Below are 21,446 nucleotides of genomic sequence, written 5' to 3'. Positions count from 1 at the left end.
TGTAAATCTGCCATTGGTCTGACTTTGTTGAAATGTTGGCCGCTGTTAATTCACTCTTAGTTGGTCAATTCCAGTGGCCTTAATGGGGATGATACAGTATAAGATTCTCAACTCAAACAAAAAAAAAGATTTGAAAAAGACCAAAGAACACACAGACACATAGACCCACATCATTATTAGGGACCTTACCCAATTCCTACAGATTGAATAAAACTAGAGAGACGAGACCAAATAAATAAGACCCAACCAATACTTGGTTCCTAGTAGGATCTCACCCCTTATAATCAATCTGAACTTGGTTCCTAGGACCTGACCCTGGTCTCCTGCAGACCTTGATGACAGTGTGGCGCTTGAAACTGTAAGCTCTCATGCATCTAGTTCCTCCCTGAATTTAAAAGCCACACACCACAGGTCTTTGGACTATCTACACTGGACCTGTGGAAATGACTTTTCAAAAGAAGAGACTTATTCCAAAAGAAACCAAAGAACACACACAGTAGACAATAATAATATCATTTAGATCTGGCTCGAGTCGGGTCCTCGGTCAGAGTCCTAAAAACTCACATGCATATCACAAGCTCATACTGTCTGTCTCAAGCAGACATACAAAGACAATGTACATCAGCAGAGATGGCACTTCAATGTCTCACCCTAAGACTATGAGCTCGCCGTACTTGACGGGCTCCTTGTCCTCAGGGAAGACTCCGTCGTGGGGTTGTGAGCTTGAGCCCAGAGGAGGAGAGGGCTGGCTCTTGTTGCAGGATGGACGCAGCTCCAGAGATGGGGGGGGACACAGCGCCTCTGAGCTACCCTCCAAAACCATGCCCACCGGCCACAACTGGGGCTCGCTGCTGGGGAGGGGAGGATAGAGGTTCAGAGAGAGAGAGAGGCAGAAAATCTTGTGTTACTGAAGAAGAAACTCCAATTAATGTGTCAAAATAACATGCAATAAAACACTGTATGTGTATGATGAGAGTTCCTTGTGAGTCCCACATGCATCTACTAGCAGTTAGCTACTTCCTAGAAATACATACCAGACTATTTCAGCATTAGATTGTGAGAAGAAAATCATCCAAAAAAGTTACATTTACATTACAGTCACATAACAGCATTATTAATCTAGAGCTGCAACAACCAGGCGATTGACAGAAAAATGATTGCCACCTAAATTGTGTAACGGTTAAGGTAAGTTTTCATGCAAAAATGGCTTTTTTAAATATCACATTAAACTGAATACTTTGGGGTTTTGAAGTGATGAATCAAGACATTTAAAGACATCATCTTGAACTTTGAGAAACTGGAATGGACTTTTCACAATTTTCTCATTTTTAGACCAAACAATTGATAACCGTTTTATCGATAAAATAATCATCAGATTAGTCAATAATAAAAAATAATTGTTAGTTGCAGCCTTATGTTACACATATGTGTGTATGGATACAGATTTAACATTGAGTTAAAGTCCTAATCCATAATAATTGAGATACGTTGTTTCTCTTCTTCTGTAACTGCAGCTGAGCCTGTTCTTTCAGAGCCTCAATCTTGTCACGTTCACGGTCACTCTGTGTGTTGACTTTTTTTTTGTTGCTCTTTTGTAAACTTTATTTAAAAAACCCATTCCCCTCTCTTCTTCTGCTCAGTCCCTTTTATGTTCCCCTCTTAAATCCACACACACACACACACATGTTCCTATGACACTTCTGCCCTTACTACAAGCCTGACTCAGAAGTAAGAAGTTCACGATTACCGAGTACAAGTGAAAGCAGCATAACCGTTAGTGACGAGCTTCACCTGGCAGACCAACCTCTGTCAGCAGCATCACTAATATAGTGGCGTATTTGCATTTAGGGAGGGAATGTCTCCACAGACACGGATATTTAAATACTCAGCAAAAAGGCAACAAGTGCTTTCATTAGTGAGTCATGTGATCAATCACCATTGTTCGAACTCACTCTGTGATAGAGAGGAACTGAACAGACAATTAACCAGATGAAAATCTTACAGAGTGTAACTTATAGTTAATTTATTCACAGAGTGTACACTTGCACGTTTGCCGTGCAATCTGGCTATCTGCACCTGACCTCTCATGCACCGCCTCAAAGTGTGTTGTTGTGATAGTTAACTGTGGGATTGTGGGTGAAGTGTTAGACTTCAACCTAGGAGACCATTGTTCAAATCCAGCCTGGGATGTAATTCAACATTTTATTGACTTATTCTTTTTTCGCAGTTTGGTTAGGTTTAGGCAAAAAAAAAGGGTGAAAAAAGCATTGTTGGCTAACGACACCGGGTTACAAATAGTATACATCGATATTGTGCCCAGGTGTAAATAGCCTTTGCCATTTATTTAATATACCAGCTCAGATAGGTTTCATATATAAAATACATCATAATCACCCAGACCCTCATTTACATCACTATTATTAATCACTGTGGAAAAAGGCCATAATGACATCACCCACATGTTGTAGGTACTTTTGAAGCCTCCAGTTGTGTGTAAGTGGCTTCTTTGTCTTTTGAGAGGGATACCTTGAGAGAAACGTGTCAGCAGCACTGATTCAGCACTTGATTTTATTTGCCAATTGGGCACAATGATTTGGGGATCATCGTCCCAAAAGTACGCTCTACATCAAATGCTCATATTGTCATTGCTGATATATGAGTCCTTAACAACCTTTGCATCCATGTAAAAAAAAAAATCAATAAGTGTAATTCAGGAATAAATGGCAGAATGTGTTATTGCTGCAGCACAGGATGAGAGGGCAGCTGCAGTCTTTGTGATGCTGGCTCTTCTGGAAACTGTCACCCTCCTTAAGCGACTGAAGTGCTTTCTGTTTGCTGACCCAGGGCCTTAGCGAAACAGCCGGCCCATCCTAATATGATTGGATGGGCATAAGGGATTTTTTTCAAAAAGGCAGATAAACTGATATCGGCTTCTATGAACCCTAATACTTTATGATTAATGTGCTGACTCTGATTTCTGGCAAATGATACGAAGCCCAGAGAGGAGAGCTGGGAACAAGAAAAGCATGTCCCCTTCGCAGACTCTTACAGTTAACAACGAGACAACCATCAACTGACATCAACTGTCATATCCAAGACTGTTAAGGAAACTCAGGAGGCCATGAGCAGCAGCCACCAAACACAGAGGTGGAGCCGGCTCACAATTCCTGTCTTTCATCTCTACTCACTCACTCAACTTCAACCGTTTATCCGGGGTCGGGTCGCGAGGGCAGCAGCTCCAGCAGGGGACCCCAAACTTCCCTTTACCGGGCCACATTAACCAGCTCTAACTGGAGGATCCTGAGGCGTTCCCAGGCCAGTGTGGAGATATAATCTCTCCACCTGGTCCTGGTTTTTTCCCGAGGGGGCATCCTTACTAGATGATCCTGAACCACCTCAACTGGCTCCTTTCAACTGCTTTCATTTCTATTACAGTTTTATTTCAACGGCATTTCAGTGCTTTTGATGCTGTGTCAAATCAAACTACATTTGATTGGCATTAAAACACCTTGGACTCAACATATATGTATAGAGAATAGAGAAATCCATAATACACAAACAAAATGTCAATGACAAGCATTTGATTAATTGGCAAGAGTAGAATAAATATGAATATTGTTAAAAAAAAGAGTTGGCTCTCTTCTGCCACATACAGTATGAATCACCATGGATATTTTGACATTTGTTTTACACAAGTCAAACAAAGCTCATCCCTGTCTCTGCACAGAGGTTCTAAACCAGTTCTTAATGCTCAAGCCTATTATAAATCAAAAGTGGGCGAGACCACCTACACGATGGAAAGCGAGCGGTGCAAAAGCATGACAAAGCCCATGAAGCTTTGTTCTCCCTTTGAGCAGATTAGATAATCATCCTGGGAATGTGAACGTAATATTACTCAAAATACTACCCCATGTTTGGACGCTTCCTTTCCTTCCTTTCCTGTTTGATTTTTCTGTGTCAGCATTAAGGAAAGGCCCTTTAAGATGATCATCCATACAGAGCTAACCTATACTGACTACACTACCAGTGAGTGAACTGCATGGTCATTATTGGACGATCGAATTTTGGCCATCTGATGGGGCCCGATGAGGAGAATACCGCCTCATAATCAGATGACGGATGGCAGAAGGCAGATTCAGGCAGTGGCCATTTCATTATCTAGGCTCTCTGTTGCGCTGGCTGGATATTGAGCGGTGAAAAGGATGCCGAGGTTGAGGCAGAGTGGACTCAGGGGAGGCTGGGTGGACACAAGCAAATGAGGGGAGAGGGAGAGATAAGAGCAAGAGGAAGAAATAGACAGTGGAGAAGAAGAAGAAGAAAAATGGGGGCTTCCTTTAGGCATTGATTGTGGAGAACTTCCAGGTCCCTCCAGATCCTGGTGAAAGAAATCTATATGCACATTTAGTTTAAGCTGAGCAGATTTCTGAGACAAAATCCGGGGACATTTTAGGCTCAGAGGCGTAAAAACCTCCAAAACATGTCGTGTTTTGTCTTTGAAACTAAAACGGGGACACTGCTCTTACCATTCATAAAGCAGTTTGTCTCACCATATTGTTCCCGAATTGCAAAGGAATGATTAACAATATTTTTTCCCCCTCTGATCAAAGTAGCTGAGATCAAGAACATCCATAAAATCAGCTGTGATAAACGGGTATCAGCTGTTTATTACAGCCTTCACCCAAACTAAGGCCTCCTGCTTACAACAGATGATTCTCACAAGATTTGGGGAAGAGTTTAAAATAGAAAATGTCACAGTTCATGATGAATGACAACCTGGGGTATATGGTTTTAAACAAGATATTAGTTTAAGGTGGTTGTGTCAGTTTTCCATTAATGTGGGTAAAAAATAGCTACAACCTGGAATGACATACGGTATCTCTTCTTGTTGTACAAAATTAATGTCTTATTATGAAGGGTCCCTTACAGAATCAGAATCAGAATCCGAAATACTTTAATAATCACAGGGGGAAATTATTTACTTGAAATAAATCAATTTTAAATAAAAAATGACAAATGAAAGCAGGTCCAGCGGTTCAGTTGGGTCCAGTTGGGTCCAGTATGGTACGCAATTCACTGGATCCGTCTGTTCGGTCTGACGTAACACCCTTTCAAAATACGACTTCTGGGTCTAAACTCTGCACTGAAACAAAATAGACAACAACGGCAGAACATGTGAACAATTCTGATCACCTCCTTCTTCAGTGAAACACTTTTTCATCGATAGGAAAGGGGTGAAATGACAATTACGTTGTTTTTTTAAAACTCAGATCTGTTCAAACAGCGGGGAACACGGCACTGCAGTGTTAAAGAAACACTAGGCCTGGTCCCGTAAATCATAGTCTGAAAGGGTGTTATGTCACGACATAACAGACGAATAAAGGGGGCCAAAACAACAGACCCTTACTGTACCATTTTATGGCACCCTTCAGTAGGAGTACCAAAGGAAAATGGTACAATAGGGTGGAGCTAGACCGGCTACACCCACTACTGTACAGTCTGTTGATTGGATGACAGAAAATAATCAGTCCTTGGGAGAACAGCAGGCACCTCCTGTGTTCATTGTCGTCGCACCCGCTGTTGGAATTTGGCCTACAATGGAAACACTCTCAAGGCCAGTATTGCCATTCCAAACCGTACCATACTGTACCGAACAAAACCACACCAAGCAGTGGAAACGCACCATATGTGTGGGAAACACTGATCTGTAATCAAATGTGAAACAACATCTCTGCATGTTGGTTGATTCAACTCCTATCAGGAGGGGGGGTTTAAAATGAAAAACAACACCCAGGTAAATGTTAAAAAACTATCCAAAAACAACCCTGCAAATACAGTATCTCTGACGTACTTCATAGAGGGAGGGTAAAAGGTCCATCAATGGTTTTCAATATAAAAATGATTTAGCAGCTTTAAAAAAAGTATATCGCCACTGTAAAATGGCATAAATGATCCCCCTCCTGTCTGATAATGTGAGAGGTTAGTAGAGATGTCACTGCAGATGTGTACTTTTGTCAGTCTCTGAACTGTAAATGATCTAAGTGAGCAGGATTTCCATGAGGATAATCGATAAAAGCAAAAGCAGGACTGCCATGGGGGGGATGAGTGGATGTAGACAAGAAGGAGGAGGAGGATTGTGAGGTGGGAGTCAGAGGAGGAGGAAGAGGAGGTGGAGTGGGTTTGAAGGGCAACGAGAGGTGAAGGAAAGAAATGAAAGGAGGGGCAGATGTTAGAGATGCTTCTGGTCCCCTGGAAGACACACACACACGCGCGCGCGCGCACACACACACACACACACACACACACACACACACACACACACACACACACACACACACACACACACACACACACACACACACACACAAACTGCAAAGCTTGAACGATCTGTGTGGATGATGAAGAGAGGAGGGAAATGAGGAAGAGGAGAGCGAGGCGGAGGGTGTGTGCGTTTGTGTGTTTGGGTGTATGTGTTAACAAGCGCATGCGCGGAAGTGGCTGGCTCTGGCAGGGTGATGGATTGCCTGTTCTGTGCCACGCATTTTCTAATCAACCCACAGCCACATCCTGGGGGTGGAGAAAGAGAGAGAGAGAGAGAGAGAGAGAGAGAGAGAGAGAGAGAGAGAGAGGAGTGAAACAAAGAAAAGCTGTCAGACAAAGGAAGACAAAGGAAGGAGAGAATAATAGAGAGAAATAGATAAAGGGAATGCAGTCCATACGAGCAGAGTGTTGTGGCTTGAGGGTCTGTGGTAGGAACGGCTGCTTCTTCTTCTTCTGCTCATGGTGCTCAGGCTAAACACACTCACACACAGTATTACACAACACAACACTGCAAAGAACACCACCCTGTAGTCCACGCAAAGGCAACAAACCAGGACCACGCAAGAGAAAACACTGTGTCACAGCACTATACAACTCTACACATCACAGTCTAATACATAAAACAAACAGAATTATTCAAGAGTTAGAAATCCAAGTTGGCTGATAAAATGTTAGTGGCACACCATGACACTTTGTGTGTTATACCAAATCACCAAGTTTGTTTTCAATAACTTACAGTACAACACCCCTGCGTCCCATACATACAATTCAGAGGCCCTGAAAAAACACACAACAAAGAAACAAAGAAACAGGAGGATACACTCTCCTCTCATCCATCTGAAATGTATATGCTTTAATATGTCATTAATAACATCACTTTCACTAACATTAGGGTTGGAGACCTAATCTACCCGTTGGGACCCAAAACTAGCAGTTTGACTAGCGGTGAGACGCGTTTTTAACGCTAAATTTAATTTATCAAAGATGCTAGCAGAGCAACCAAGCACAGCAAAACATCAAATAGGTCAGACCACCATGTTTAAGTGTTATCACAGGTAACCTGGGCAACTTCCTTCTCTTTCATCCCCACAGCGCCTCAGCTGGGCCAAGGCCGTTTAAGCAGCCTAGCTCTGCTGCCCATTGAGAGGACACTGGTAAAGACGCCTAGTTGGTACCACAAGGTCACAGATCATTTTCTTAAAAAGGAACAAAGGGTAGAATTTACATATAAATAAACAAACACATTTATGATGTAGGCTGGAAAAATGAGCTTCCCCTCCTTGAAAGACCAACAGCCCCCACTGATCTGTACATACTGGTATTTATGGTCTAACATTTGGTTTGTGACCAAATACCTGCAAAGGTAATGACATTCCCTGCAGCCTGAAATGTTATGTTTAGTGCTAATTAGCTAACATTAGCATGCTAACAAGCTAAGCTGACAACCATGGTAAACATGCCTAAACTGTTCCATTGTGAGCATGTTAGCATGACATTAGCATTTGTCTTAGGACAGCCTCTCTTAGACTCTTACATGTGGTCGGGCTTCAGTTGGATATAATCAGGGCATGCTGCAACAGCATATGGCTTTGTCTTGGTTACGAAGCCTGGAAACGCTGTTTTCAGTTAAAAAAAAAGAAAAAGAAAAAGGTTCTAAAGACCCACTGTACACTACCTGCTCAGCAGAAAACACCAGAAAGACACAATTAGAGACTAGCAGGTGAATATAATAGAGCTTAGTAGCTTAGGTAGATATTTTTCTCAGGAGTTGGAGACCAAAACAGAGCTAAAATAATGCTAATGTTGCTTCGTTACAGCTGGATGTGATAGGCAAGTGTTAGCTACCAAGCTCACCATATCAGCTTTATAACATAAAGTGATATTCAGTGTGAACAAGTCTAGACTCTGTTCTACCAACTTCTCTAACTCAGTACTACCGGCTACGATCCAATTTGTAAAAAAATATCACCGATATGATATATAATAAAAGATAATATGAACACCAAATGAAGGCAACCAGCAGTTTTTTTAGTGCAAGTTGCAGAACACAATACTGGGTGACTCATTCTGTTTGTTTTTAATCTGTTTTTCTGGTGGCAGGACCATTTTAGGAGGAATATAGTACATGCATAATGTGTGTACTATCATATCATCATTGTTTTTTAATAGTGTAGCTCAATTCCCCCCCCACTCCATCCTGTTTTTCTTGGACATTTGTTGTCTTCTTTTGTTTTTCTGGCTTCCCAGTCCTTCACTCCCAGCATTCAGTCTCTCTAACCGCCCACTGCAGGGGAAGGGCGAGTGTGTGGAGTGTGTGGGAGTGAAAGAAAGACGAAAAAGAGGAAGAAAGGAAGAGTCAAATTTGTCTCTTGCAGAAACAAATGAACAGAGAGCTAAATATACTCCAACTGACAAATGAACTCTGCAGTGAATTATGGCCTCATGACAAAACTCATCTCACTATTTCTCCTCTTGAACCTGTTTAAATAAAGATTTTCCTCTTAATGTGTATTCTTAGTCACAGGAACTGAGGCAGTGCATTTGGTTGGTATGTCATAAAGAGAGGGTCATAGTCTGGTTAAATCCAATTAAAATGTAACAGTAAGGGCAGATGCATGTTTTAATCCAACAGCAAATCATACACACATTGGTGGTGTATGTTTTCATGTTTGAAAGCATGCCAGAGACATAGAGCATGTCTGCTTCACATTATGTAACAGTTTTTACTGTACAAATCCTACAAGCCAGTGTTATGAACGGATCTGTTACCCTCCCCTACTACCAAATCCAGCCTCCACTCTTTCCATTTCTTTCACTTTCCTCTTTCTGCTTACATTTGATTCTATTCATTGTTTTTCTTAAATTCACTTATGACACTTTTAAAGGTTTAACTGAAGTGTAGTTATTGATATTAAGGGGTTAATCTAACCTAGTTCCAGAGTGATGCACGAACCCCAAAAAGTGCAACTTTCTAAAGATACTCAGATAATTGCCATTGCTTAGAGCAGGCGTACCAGATACTTGGGCCTATCGAGCTGCGGCTCTATTCAAATTAGCACCCCGGCTAACTTGAATTGGGATTAAATTATTAACCTTAAAGATTGGCGCAGCTCCTGGGGACCTGGAATCACCCACATCTCGAAATGATTTTTAACAATTCAAGGTATGGTGTCGACCAATCCGAGCTTTGTTGGCCCAGCCACATCTATGACAAATGGTTACAGAAAAAGAGTGACATGTGAATGAGATTGATGTAGCTGTACCGTTGGGGAACTGTCAAAGACGTATACAAAAAAAAAAAGAAAGGCCTGCATCAAGCCCCAAAACACTACATATCCCCTAATGCAACTTCACATGGCCTTTCATTATCGAGCCTTCACGTCCTATGGAAAATATGGCAAATACCAAAAGCCAACGTGAAAATTGCACATGAATACCCCCTCATGTGGTAATTTCCACTTGGAAGCTCGTAGAATATTTTGATACACAAGTTGAGAGATGAGATAACCTTTGACCTTTTCAACATGGCGAAGCGCAACACAAGAGTCTACTTTATTAAAACAACACTGTTTTTGAGCTGGTAAGGAAGATTATGTGCTTCAGATAAGTGTAGACCAATCTTATGTAGATAAAAACAGAAATATTTGTGTTTTGATATATCCTCTTCTCGCTGGAGCTGATGAATTATTGTCCTAAAATGGTTTTCCCCAAGTAACAGGTCAGGATCTGTCCGTGATGTTTCACTTAACTACGACAACAAACGCACTTGAACACAACACACTGGTAATTTCCAGTTCACAAGTGGAAAGGACCATCTTTTCCAAATTACGTGAAGGCAGCACTAGACCTTCCTTGCCTGGTAAATGGCTGATGGTAGACTCCGGAGAGTATGACTTGCCCTACTCTGCCTCTGATTGGTTTACACTGATACTCTTACCTTTAATCAATCTCACTCCTAATGAGTGAACCTAACCAACGTAAACAACAAAGGCAATGATTAGCCTACTAGCCAATCAGAGGAGGGTAATGGCTTTGCCCGTCACTCTGGATAATTCATTCAAGTATCATCCCTGGTAAATGTTCATGTCTTTCAAACTTCAAACCTCCAGTTTTAACAAAGACTTTCTGTCATGAATGTATAGTTCCACGTTGAAACTCTGATGATGCCATTAATATTTTTCATTATTCAGAAAGCACTCTCCAGAAACACAGAAGACCTAACTGTTTTCATAAACTGTACTCCTCATGACTAGTAAACTGAAGTTCATGCGTTAAATCCATAAATCTGCCTTTATATCGACATATTGCTTCTATCATAATGAAAAGGATTGAGTGAACTGCTGCTAGCAACTACTGCAGCTCTCATGTTGACTGGAAATGAGCCTGTACAGATGAAACAAAACAAAATAACTCCTAAACTCACATGAATGAAAGACTAATCCATTGCCGTGCTAACAGCTCTGCAAAGCCCTATTTAGGCACAGTGGTACTTTGAGCTGAAGGCTAACACGGGTCAACCCAAACGTTCCCAGGGTTCCCCCTTTTTTCCCAAAAGGGTCCTTCGCTGATTTAATTCAGCATTTTGATAGGGTTAGCGGTTACAGTTAGGGTCAGGGTTAGGGGTTAGTGTTAGAGTCTACATGAGCCTATTTGCAGCAGAATTTGGCACTGGTTGTGGAAAAAATAACAGACCGGGGAACCTAGGACCCTTTTTATGAAAAGAGGGAAACAGTCACATACAAAGCGGGGAACATAGGACCCGGGGGACGCTCCCATGCTAACGTAATCATGCTAATATGCTCACAATGACAGTCTTAGTTTAGATAAGTATCGTGCTAAGTTACCTTTGCTAAGTTAGCTACTTAGTAGGATTCTCAATGCATTTTATGTTATTCCATGCTCAAACTAGACACTCTTGTGTGTTGTGTTGTGAAATGGGCACAGAAGTATGTCCCGAAACGCCACAGTGTTCCTATAAGGCCATGCCACCATGTAATTAATCAAACTGCTTCAGATCAATTTTGTGTCATGCCACTTTAGCAGTGTGTTACCATACATCTTAAATCAGTATGCTAAATGCAAATTTACATAATCCAGAAAGTTTTTATCCATGATTATAACCCCACCTAGTATTATGCATCTAGCAACAGAGATATATTCGTGTGTGTGTGTGTGCGTGCGTGTGTGTGTGTGTGTATTTGAGGCTGCTGCTGTGCTGTGATGGAGTATGTGTCCTACAGCCCTGTCTGCTCCTAAATAGCCCTGCTGTCTAGGCTGCAGTAAGGTGATAGAAAATGAGGAAAAGAGCCAGAGAGCTGGAGAATGGGAAACGCTCAGATGGAGAGAAATGCACCTGTAGCACTTATCAGGTCTATTTGTATACCAAAGAGGGCCAGTTCACAACAGGCCTGACCCTGGGAGTGGTGATGAAAGTGAAAGTGAATGTTACAGACTCTCACCTTTGTTCTGTCCTCTCATCATTAAGCACTAGTCACTGCAGTTCAAAAAGCCGTCAACTAGAGACACAAAGAGCTGACTCAAAAGCCAACGTACCACCCACATCATGGCTCGTGTAGGTCACTGTCAGGGTTTGTGTTGATCTTTAGTAAATATGGAGGGAAATCTGTTTGCTCATGGGGACAGGGCCTTCTGAGTGACAAATGGCTCAACTAATCATTTGAGTGCTGAGCTCTTCCAACTCAAAGTTCAGCTACAAGCTCAGTGGCATGAGGTACGTTACACCATATGGTTACATCAAGCCTGTTGCTATGCAACATAAAGTATGACAACAGCTTGTGAGATATATCATAGAGCATCACAGTAATTCTGATAACTGGAAATGAGTCAGCCTGCAGTCAGCATATCTGAACTATGCAATCCCAGAACATAAGGCACGTGGGTAATGTAATAGCAAGCAATAATAGTGCCTCCACCACAAATCTCTACATTTCATGTGGGAAAATGAAGTGAAACTGAGCTGGATGTTTTTGTCCATCATTGCCATCCGCTATGATAACACTGTACTCACCAAGTTAATTGCTTAATTTTACATCTGGGTGACATCGCTAAAAAAGAGTCTGATTGGGAAATAGTCTAATGAACAGATGGCTTGCAGACAAACCAACATCCATCCATCTTCAACCCCTTATCCCTATCGGGGTCACAGTGGGCTGGAGCCAGTCCCAGCTGACATCGGGCGTGAGGCGGGGTCCACCCTGGACAGGACACCAGTCTATCATAGGGCACATAGAGACGAACAGAGACAGACAACCATTCACATTCACACCTACAGGCAATTTAGAGTCATCAATGAACCTAACACCAGCATGTCTTTGGACTGTGGGAGGAAACTGGAGAACCCGGAGAAAACCCACGCAGACATGGGGAGAACATGCAAACTCCACACAGAAGGGCCCCAACTGGGATTCAAACCAGCAACCCTCTTGCTGTCAGGCGACAGTGCTAACTGTCCACACCACCGTGCCACCCAAACAAACCAACAGATGATCTTTATTTAAAGGACAAACTGAGAGTGAGTACCTGAAATGTTACTAATAATCCCTTATTGTACAGAAACACAGTGTGTACACCCCACCACTGTGAGTAAAAGTTTGTAAACTGTGATCTGCAAATTAATGTTTACAAAAAACTGATGGTCGTGTGTCTTTGTAGCGATGTCACCATGCTCAAGCTTGGCTGCAATCTTCAGAAAAGTCCATCCAAGTCACCTAACTCCACCCCTTCCTGCTTCTCAAGCTTTCCATCAAAAATGCAAAAAATGAGTAGAACCCATACAGAGCATCACTTTGGCAAACTCTTGATGGACCACTATAGAGTGCTAGACCACCTGACAGTTAGATGGAGCCAAGCTAACATGCTAGCAAGCTTCTCCACTGACACCGGTTAATTCTTATAGTGTAAGTAACGTTAGCTTTTTTCGCTCACTTGGCCTAAGATTTGCCATGTCTGTCTGTACAGTAGTCTGCTGGCTCCTCATAACTAATTTGCGTATTGGAAAAAAACAACCACGAAGCAGGCAGAACTGAGATATTAAGAACACCTAGTAAAAGTAGGTGTAAATGCAAAAGCCCCATGATCAGATGTCTTTACCCAGACACAGGCCACAAGGTAATACCAGATAGAAATAGTGCACAGTAGAGGCTGACATTTTCTCCTCTGAACAGGATGGTCCCACGGAATGGGAGTCAATCTCAATATTCATCAGGAGACAAGGACTGGACTTCATTCACAAATATCTTCCTAAAGTTTTCCTTATATTTGTTCTAAAGATAGGTCCTTAAAAAGTCTCCATGGATTTTATTTTCTACCTCTGTTCACATAATGATGAATCGCAGTTGATCCTAATTAGCAGGTAAACATTAACCTGACTCCTCCAGATGGAGTGATTCTCATTGTCTCAGCATATCCATCTGGGAACTCTCCTTTGGAGATCCTTTGGGAAGGGGTGAAAATAGTGGTTGCTGATTGGATAAACCACCAACATACGGCCAAATCAACCAATCAGATCAACGAAGCGTACGACGTACTAACAGCATGGAGGCAAAGCTCAGAAAGGAAACAACATGTGGGTAAAGGATATTATTTCATTTGTGTAACGTGAATTTACAGATCTAAGGCCCAATTTCAGGAGCCCGGTCCATATTCAACAGAAGGATCCAGAGAAAAAAGGGTTAGAGAGAAGCTTGCTCCATAGCTACATACAATGGAGCTCAGAGATCAGGATGGGCTCACAAGGCTACTTAAACACCCCCCAATCCACAAAAAAAGGGCCTGAGACTGCAAGGTGTCGTGCACACAGCCACACACAGGAATGGAAAAGAAAGATTTAGAGAATTAAGTAAAAAATGTCCAAATGAAAGATGGAGGAGGACTCAGGACTCAAAACATTAAAAAAAAGTTAAACATTTCTGACGTGGAGGTACCTCTGCAGAAAGTGAACACAAAATGAACCGTCTATATAAATTGGCTTATAAATAACGTGATCAATCACTTATTACTGGACGGCATGCTGCTCAAAGTGTTAGCATAGTGTTTATTTAATTAAAAAGCAATGTAAAATAATTTATAATAATTATTAAAATGTTATGACTGATTCAAAAAAAGATTGTAAGTTAAATCCTATATCATAAAACTATTTGATAAAACAATAACCAAATGTTTTGCACATACATGTCGACACTCAAATGCCAAAAGTGCGTGAGACAGCTCCTGAGTGTGTGCAGATTCTGTTCTTACCTCAGAACAAATCTCAAATAAAACATTGTTGAGTGCGTAAGAGGGTTTGAAGAAGTAAAGTCTCCTTCAGAATGGTTGGTGAATGAGGCCCATAGGTCCAGGTCTGGGCTTCAGGATGACATGGATTGAAACTAGAGCTCATAGAGGCACTTCAGAAGAGTTTACCAGCGACTCAATCTATTTGGTGTTATTTTAAATCGCCCGTTCTTTTTACTGCAAGTTTGCCTCCTCTCAGTTTGACCCCGGAGGCTTCATAAGAGCCTGACAGGTGGGCTGCTACTGTGTTACCTCATCTCTGTGTCACACACACACACACACGCACACACACACACACACACACACACACACGCACACACACACGCACACGCACACACAGTGGTTTTGGAGGTGATCATTTATTTGTCTAACAAACCTTAATACATTTGTAAATGATCTAAGCTCATTTGCAATGTCGTCCCTAGATGAGCCTTTAAAATACATGAAACCCAGCAACAAACTTCAACAATTAGGCAAATACACTAAAACATTTTTAGTGTAAAACTCTCATTTTTCTCACATTCAAATTTTGATTCATTGATAAGAGAAGCTAATGCTGGTTTATCTGCCTACGCTACATGGTTCAGATTAAATAAATGATATTTGAGTATAATTAAAATATAAATATTGTTTTCAGTGGTAATAAAACCTGCTGTAAACATGTATCTTAGATTAGAGTCGATGTCGTGTTGAGATGCCTCAAGTGTCAAGTACACATTTTGGGGGAAGTTTTGTTGATGAGAGTTTAAATTGGAGAGAACAAACAGACTGTGTTGGTAAAAAACTAATAAATCTATTGGTTAAATAAGGAAGGTTGGTTGTATCCTCACACTACTGTATATTTATCCATATCTTTCATTTTGTCATATCGTTTGGGGGACTACTTTTCTGACTACTCTTCACAAAATGAAAGAAAGGTTTTGTTATTTGACCCAATCAGAGTCACATATTTCATCTGCGCCTTTATTTCACAAACACATTCTTACCATTTATGACATAAATATTTTACAAATATGTGTTTTTATTTACAAAATACGTTGAAGTGAAGGGAATATTCCTGTGCAGTTTATTTTTAAAGCAAACTCACAGTTACATTCATCTTCATCCTCCTAACTTTCTCACTCAGAGGTCAATAAGATTTGCATTTTTCAAATTATGGAATAACTTTTTCTATTTGGCTAAAAATTGTATCTGAATAGAGTGTTCCAAAAGATGCTTAAAAAGCATTTATCTGCTGTTTTATAAATGCTTTTCTTCATGTATTGTTGTCGAGGTCTTATATGTTTTACTCCGAGTTAATTTACCTTTTCGGGGTCTATACAACAAAGAGAACCCCCCCTTACACACACACACACACACACACACACACACACACACACACACACACACGCACACACACTCACACACTCACACACTCACACACTTCCTTACATATTTCACACTCACAGTTTTCATTTTTAAATGGAAATCATTATTGTCCTTTCTTATTATTATTGCTACCAAACTTATTTTGTCATAGTTTTACCATCACTTCTATTATTTTCTGCATTTTGTGTATTCTGAAATCTCCATAACTTTGTGAACGTTTTTTTTTGGTGGAGGATTCAAATAAGATGTTTTTCCCCTCTTCCTGCACAGTTCATCATTTGTCAATTTTTACATGTTTACAGTAGCAACAAAACCCCTGAGTGTACAGAACTGAACAAATGACCGTTGTTGTGAATGAATACAGATTTTCATTTGTGAGAGGAATATTATTTTGTCTTCTGAAACACATACATAGGCTCTTTACTTCTTTAACACCTCATACATGAAACTGATGCTAAATGTGCGAGTCTGACTCTAAATCACTGGATGTTATCCTAACTTGTCAGAATAAATCCCTCCATGTTAACAGCTGCCTCAGACGGGCCTCCACATGGATCATCTTAATATTAAACATGAATTAATAATAACGTGCATCGCATCCATTAATGCAGAGGTGGACCACACTGACCATCTGCAACCGGCCCATAGGCCCAACACTGTAATCCCCCAGCATGCTACAAATATGACTCCAATCCAACTCTAACATTATTGGATCAAGAATAGCATCAAAGCGCTGCTCACTACTTTAGTGCCATTTTGAGCTCATTTCCCCTATAACCATCCCACCAAATCCTCCCCTCCTGAAAGCTTTCTAGAACCATCTAGCAGAGGGGGGATATTGCATAGTGTTAATGCGCCAGAACTGCTTCATTTCTGGTCCAGATGATTCAAACATGGCCTCTATCTCCTCTCGATTATCCCTGCTCTGTCTGCGCGGATTGCAGCGGATTGCGTTTTCCCAGGGCCACGCTGTGCGGATGTGGATGGACGCGCACTTGTTCTGCTCTCTAAAACATGATGGACTAACCTGACGGGGGGGCTTTACTTGAAAAAAGACAAACGGGCAAGTCCCGCAAGATCTATTATTTCCTCCTCTCCTTCACGAGTGAGCGTCAGTTTGTGCCGACATAAACAGAGCTGCTGTGCCCGTGTAACGCGCACGCACGCACGCAGGCTGGGTTTGGACACGGGGGATTCCGCCGCACAGACAACACACACGTTGAAGCCCTATTTCGCCTCACTTCACGCACACACACCCTCCTTACGCACAAACACACACCTCCCCGTCATACACACCAACAGCAGCAGCAGCAGCAGTAGTGATGTAAATAATAAAAAAACCAAGAACATAATCCTCCAGAAAGCCCTCGTTGAAGCTCTATTTCGCCTCACTTCCGACAGTTTGACATCACTTACCGATCAATTTACCTCATAGAGATTCACATCAGCTCGAATAAAGGAGAGGAAGTCAACAATCCACAAATACAAAGGTGACTTTAGCCTCCATCATTGCCCCAGAGGAGCAGGAAAGCAGACACCAGGCCAGCTGGCGTACCTGGCGTCTGCTGCCGCGCGGATGGATGCTGGAAGAAAGACAGGTGATGGGGGAAATCACAGAAACAGGCCCGTACCCGCTGATGTTTGCCAACGGAGGTCCGGGACCGGCTCGGATCTGTGCGTAATTCCTCCTCTGGATGGATGGGTGTGTGCGTGTGTGTGAGTGAGTGTGCGTGTGGGTCCGGGTTCTGTCAGTCCCCGTGCGGCCTGGGAAGTGTGAAGACGGAGAACAGCAGTGGTGAAGAAGAGGAAGAAGAAGAAGAAGAGGAAGAAGAGCAGAACATCAGCAGCGGTAACATCGCCTCTCCTCCCGTTCACGTTACACCGGAGACTGAGGCACGGTCCTTCCTGCCGGATATAACAGCAGACAGCCCGGTGTCACGCCTACGTCTCTCTCTCTCTCTCTCTCTCTCTCTCTCTCTCTCTCTCTCTCTCTCTCTCTCTCTCTCTCTCTCTCTCTCTCTCCCTCTCTCTGGCTCGAGAAAGAAAAATAAATCTTGTCACACGAATATTGTGTTGCCTTTAGGTGATGCTAGTAAATTTGGGATTTCCGAATCTGGTGCCTTCAAGGACTTATCCAGTTATGTCTAAATGCAGTATTATCCCCAATGCATCATATTCTCCTTCACTGGATGATGCCATGTATTTTCTTCATTTACAAAAAAACAAACATTTATTTATTCATTTATTATTATACTTTTTTATTGGCTTTTTCAAGAGGAGTTAACAGCTCCACATAAAGGGGCTGCGCCAGATGAGGAAACATACAAAATAGACATGGTAACAATAAGAAAAACAACCAGGCAAACATTTACATATTGCAGTTGCATAAAATGAGAAAGATTCAATTCAATTCAATTTTATTTATAGTGCCAAATCATAACCAAAGTTATCTCAGGACACTTTACAGAGTAGGTAAAGACCACACTCTATGACTTATTTATGATTTACATAGACCCAACAATTCCCCCGTAGAGTACTGTGGCAACAAAAACCTTCCCTACAACAGTATAAAGTACATTATGATTGGCTATGTGGCAAATGTATAGATGATGTGAAGTAGAAGAGGTCCATTACATCTGGGGTGCATTAAGAAAGGAGGAGAGTTAAAGCCTATTTCTAATGTAGTCCATGAACGGCTTCCAGATTGAATAAGAAGGATCAGATTCCGCGCCAACAAGGTGACGGTTTTTGTCATTTTCAGATTGGTTCCAGAAAGATTTGTATTGTTCTCTCTGACTACCCCAAACATGGCTGTTATAGGATCTGGCACCATTTTGAAAACTTCTGATAATGTGTTGAAAATCGAGCTCCAATAGGTGTGTACGTAAGGACAGAGCCAGAAAGAGTCAGTGCCAGAGTGCCTGGTGAGAGCCCACATATATCAATTAAATTAAATTCAATTCAATTCAATTCAATTCAATTCAATTTGAATCAATACAATTTTATTTATAGTGCCAAATCATAACTAAAGTTATCTCAGGACACTTTACAGAGAAGGTAAAGACCACACTCTATGACTTATTTATGATTTACACAGACCCAACAATTCCCCCCTAGAGTACGGTGGCAACGAAAACCTTCCCTATAACAGACAGGAACGTCAGACAGACCCAGCTCTGTGGAGGACGGACATCTGTCTGCACCGGTTGGGGAGGAGGAAAAGGAGAGAGAAAGAGAGAAAAGACAGACAGATGGACAGAGAGAGACAAAGACTGACACAAAGACAGACAGATGGACAGAGAGAGACAAAGACAGACACAAAGACAGACAGATGGACAGAGAGAGACAAAGACAGACAGATGGACAGAGAGAGGCAAAGACGGACAGATGGACAGAGAAAGACAAAGACAGACACAAAGACAGAGACAGACACACTTCCAGTGACTATAATAATATCTGTAGTAATGTGAATATGACTTATATTTTATGGCAGTTAATACAGCAGAATAGTAGAAACTAGCACAGCTAAGGTGATAGATTATAAGAATAAGAATAATATCCCACAATGGGTCAACACTTCTCCAACATTGTGGAGAGTCTAACCTTTGTAAAGTGAAGGCGATGCAGTACCTTAAAGAAGGGATCACTTTCTAAAACGTTTCCATAGCTTCATGCCTATTGATAGGGATAACTTTTGGGTTGCCAGGTGTGATCTGTGTTTATCCTCCTTCATCCCACTTACTTCAGCTAAGTACCACCCACATGAAAATAAAGGGGCTTTATAGGCTACACAAACTCAGAGAGGTAAACATACTGTCAATTAATGTTTGTGCACTGCGCTCTGAGAATGCAGGGCTACTCGATGTTCCAAGAGTCTCCAAAAATAGAAGGGGAGGCAGAGCCTTCAGCTACCAAGCTCTTCTCCTGTGGAACCAACTCCCAAGTGTTATTCGGGAGGCAGACACTGTCCCTATATTTAAGAGTAAACTTAAAACTTTCCTTTTTGATAAAGCTTACAGCTAGGGCTTACGAGCCCTTAGCAATGTTGTTATTTTTAAGCTGATATTGTTCTGCTTTGTCGTCTCTCAGGTCTCTGCTGATCGTGGTAGTGCCTGCTGCCGTGGTCCTGCATGACGCTTCCTGCTACTATTATAATCTATCACCTTAGCTGTGCTTGTTTCTACTGTTCTGCTGTATTAACTGCCATAACATATAAGTCATATTCACATTACTATAGATATTATTATAGTTACTGGAAGTGTGTCTGTCTCTGTCTTTGTGTCTGTCTTTGTCTTTCTGTCCATCTGTCCGTCTTTTCTCTCTTTCTCTCTCCTTTTCTTCCTCCCTAACCGGTGCAGACAGATGTCCGTCCTCCACAGAGCTGGGTCTGTTCGTTCCTGTCTGTTATAGGGAAGGTATTTGTTGCCACCGTTCTCTGCGGGGGAATTGTTGGGTCTGTGTAAATCATAAATAAGTCATAGAGTGTGGTCTATACCTACTCTGTGCAGTGTCCTGAGATAACTTTTGTTAGGATTTGGCACTATAAATAAAAATGAATTGAATTGAATTGAATTGGCTGGTCTGAGTTTGGCAGATTATGATCAGTGGGGGCTACTGTGACGTCGGTTATTTTCTCAGACTTGTCAAAACTCCTCCAAAGCCACAGAAACTAGACGACTGTTCTCAGAGGATGATTCATACTCCTCATGACGTGCGCTTAATCTGAAATCTCTTTGCCACTTAATACTAACAAAGCCTCATCTTGCCCCAAATGTTTGTTATTTAAGATCGCATAAAAAAATAAAATAGAAAATCCAGATTGTTACCTTAATAAGATACTCATATGTACCCAAGTCAGAACGAATGCCACTACATGTATAGGTTTTGAACAGCCATTACTTTGGCGCCATCTGGTGACAATAGTTTCAGAGAAACAATAGGGCTTTTTACACTGCATACTGTGAGTTGACCCTGGTCAAACTAAGCACCTTTTCACACACTGGTAAACCTAAGCCCAGGGATGTATGATTCACAATGCTGCTCTTCTACGGCTCTGGGTAAAATGTCAGTTTCTATTTACTTCTTATAGCCCAGTTTCACAGGTTAGGTCAATTAAATTAAATTAAATTAAATTAAATTTTATTTATAGTGCCAAATCATAACAAAAGTTATCTCACTTTTATCTCAAGTTTACCTACACTTTACAGAGTAGGTAAAGACCACACTCTATGATTTATTTATGATTTACATAGACCCAACACTTCCCCCGTAGAGTTAGGTGGTGTTGGGGGCAGCAGTATCTCAGTCCATAGTTGACTTGGCTGGGAACCGGAGGGTTGCCAGTTTGAATTTTTCGAATTCAATTTCCCCAATGCAGGACTAATAAAGGAATTCTTCTTCTTCTTGATAACCTTCCCTATAACAGGCAGGCATGTGGAACAGACCCAGCTCTGTGGAGGACGGACATC

At 41.6% G+C, this 21,446-nt stretch overlaps 1 protein-coding gene across 1 annotated transcript in view; it reads right to left on the bottom strand.

The window, feature by feature from the left end:
* The window catches only part of peli3 (pellino E3 ubiquitin protein ligase family member 3), a gene marked incomplete at its 3' end in the record, with an annotated part of 34,476 nt that extends 16,634 nt beyond the window's left edge, over positions 1 to 17,842 (bottom strand). Inside the window, exons 1-2 of the mRNA XM_083937363.1 lie at positions 17,610 to 17,842; positions 651 to 851 (exon numbers count right to left, since the gene is read on the bottom strand). Of these exons, the coding sequence (XP_083793489.1) occupies positions 651 to 823 (173 nt within the window). The 5' untranslated portion in view covers positions 824 to 851; positions 17,610 to 17,842. The remainder of the gene's footprint in view (positions 1 to 650; positions 852 to 17,609) is intronic.
* Between the last annotated feature and the right edge of the window lie 3,604 nt (positions 17,843 to 21,446).

The sequence above is a fragment of the Echiichthys vipera genome (assembly GCF_963691815.1).
Source record: "Echiichthys vipera genome assembly, chromosome: 22".
Lineage (NCBI taxonomy): Eukaryota > Metazoa > Chordata > Actinopteri > Perciformes > Trachinidae > Echiichthys > Echiichthys vipera.
The sequence above is the reverse complement of the archived record's forward strand: the minus strand, read 5'-3'. Positions and strand labels throughout refer to the sequence as shown.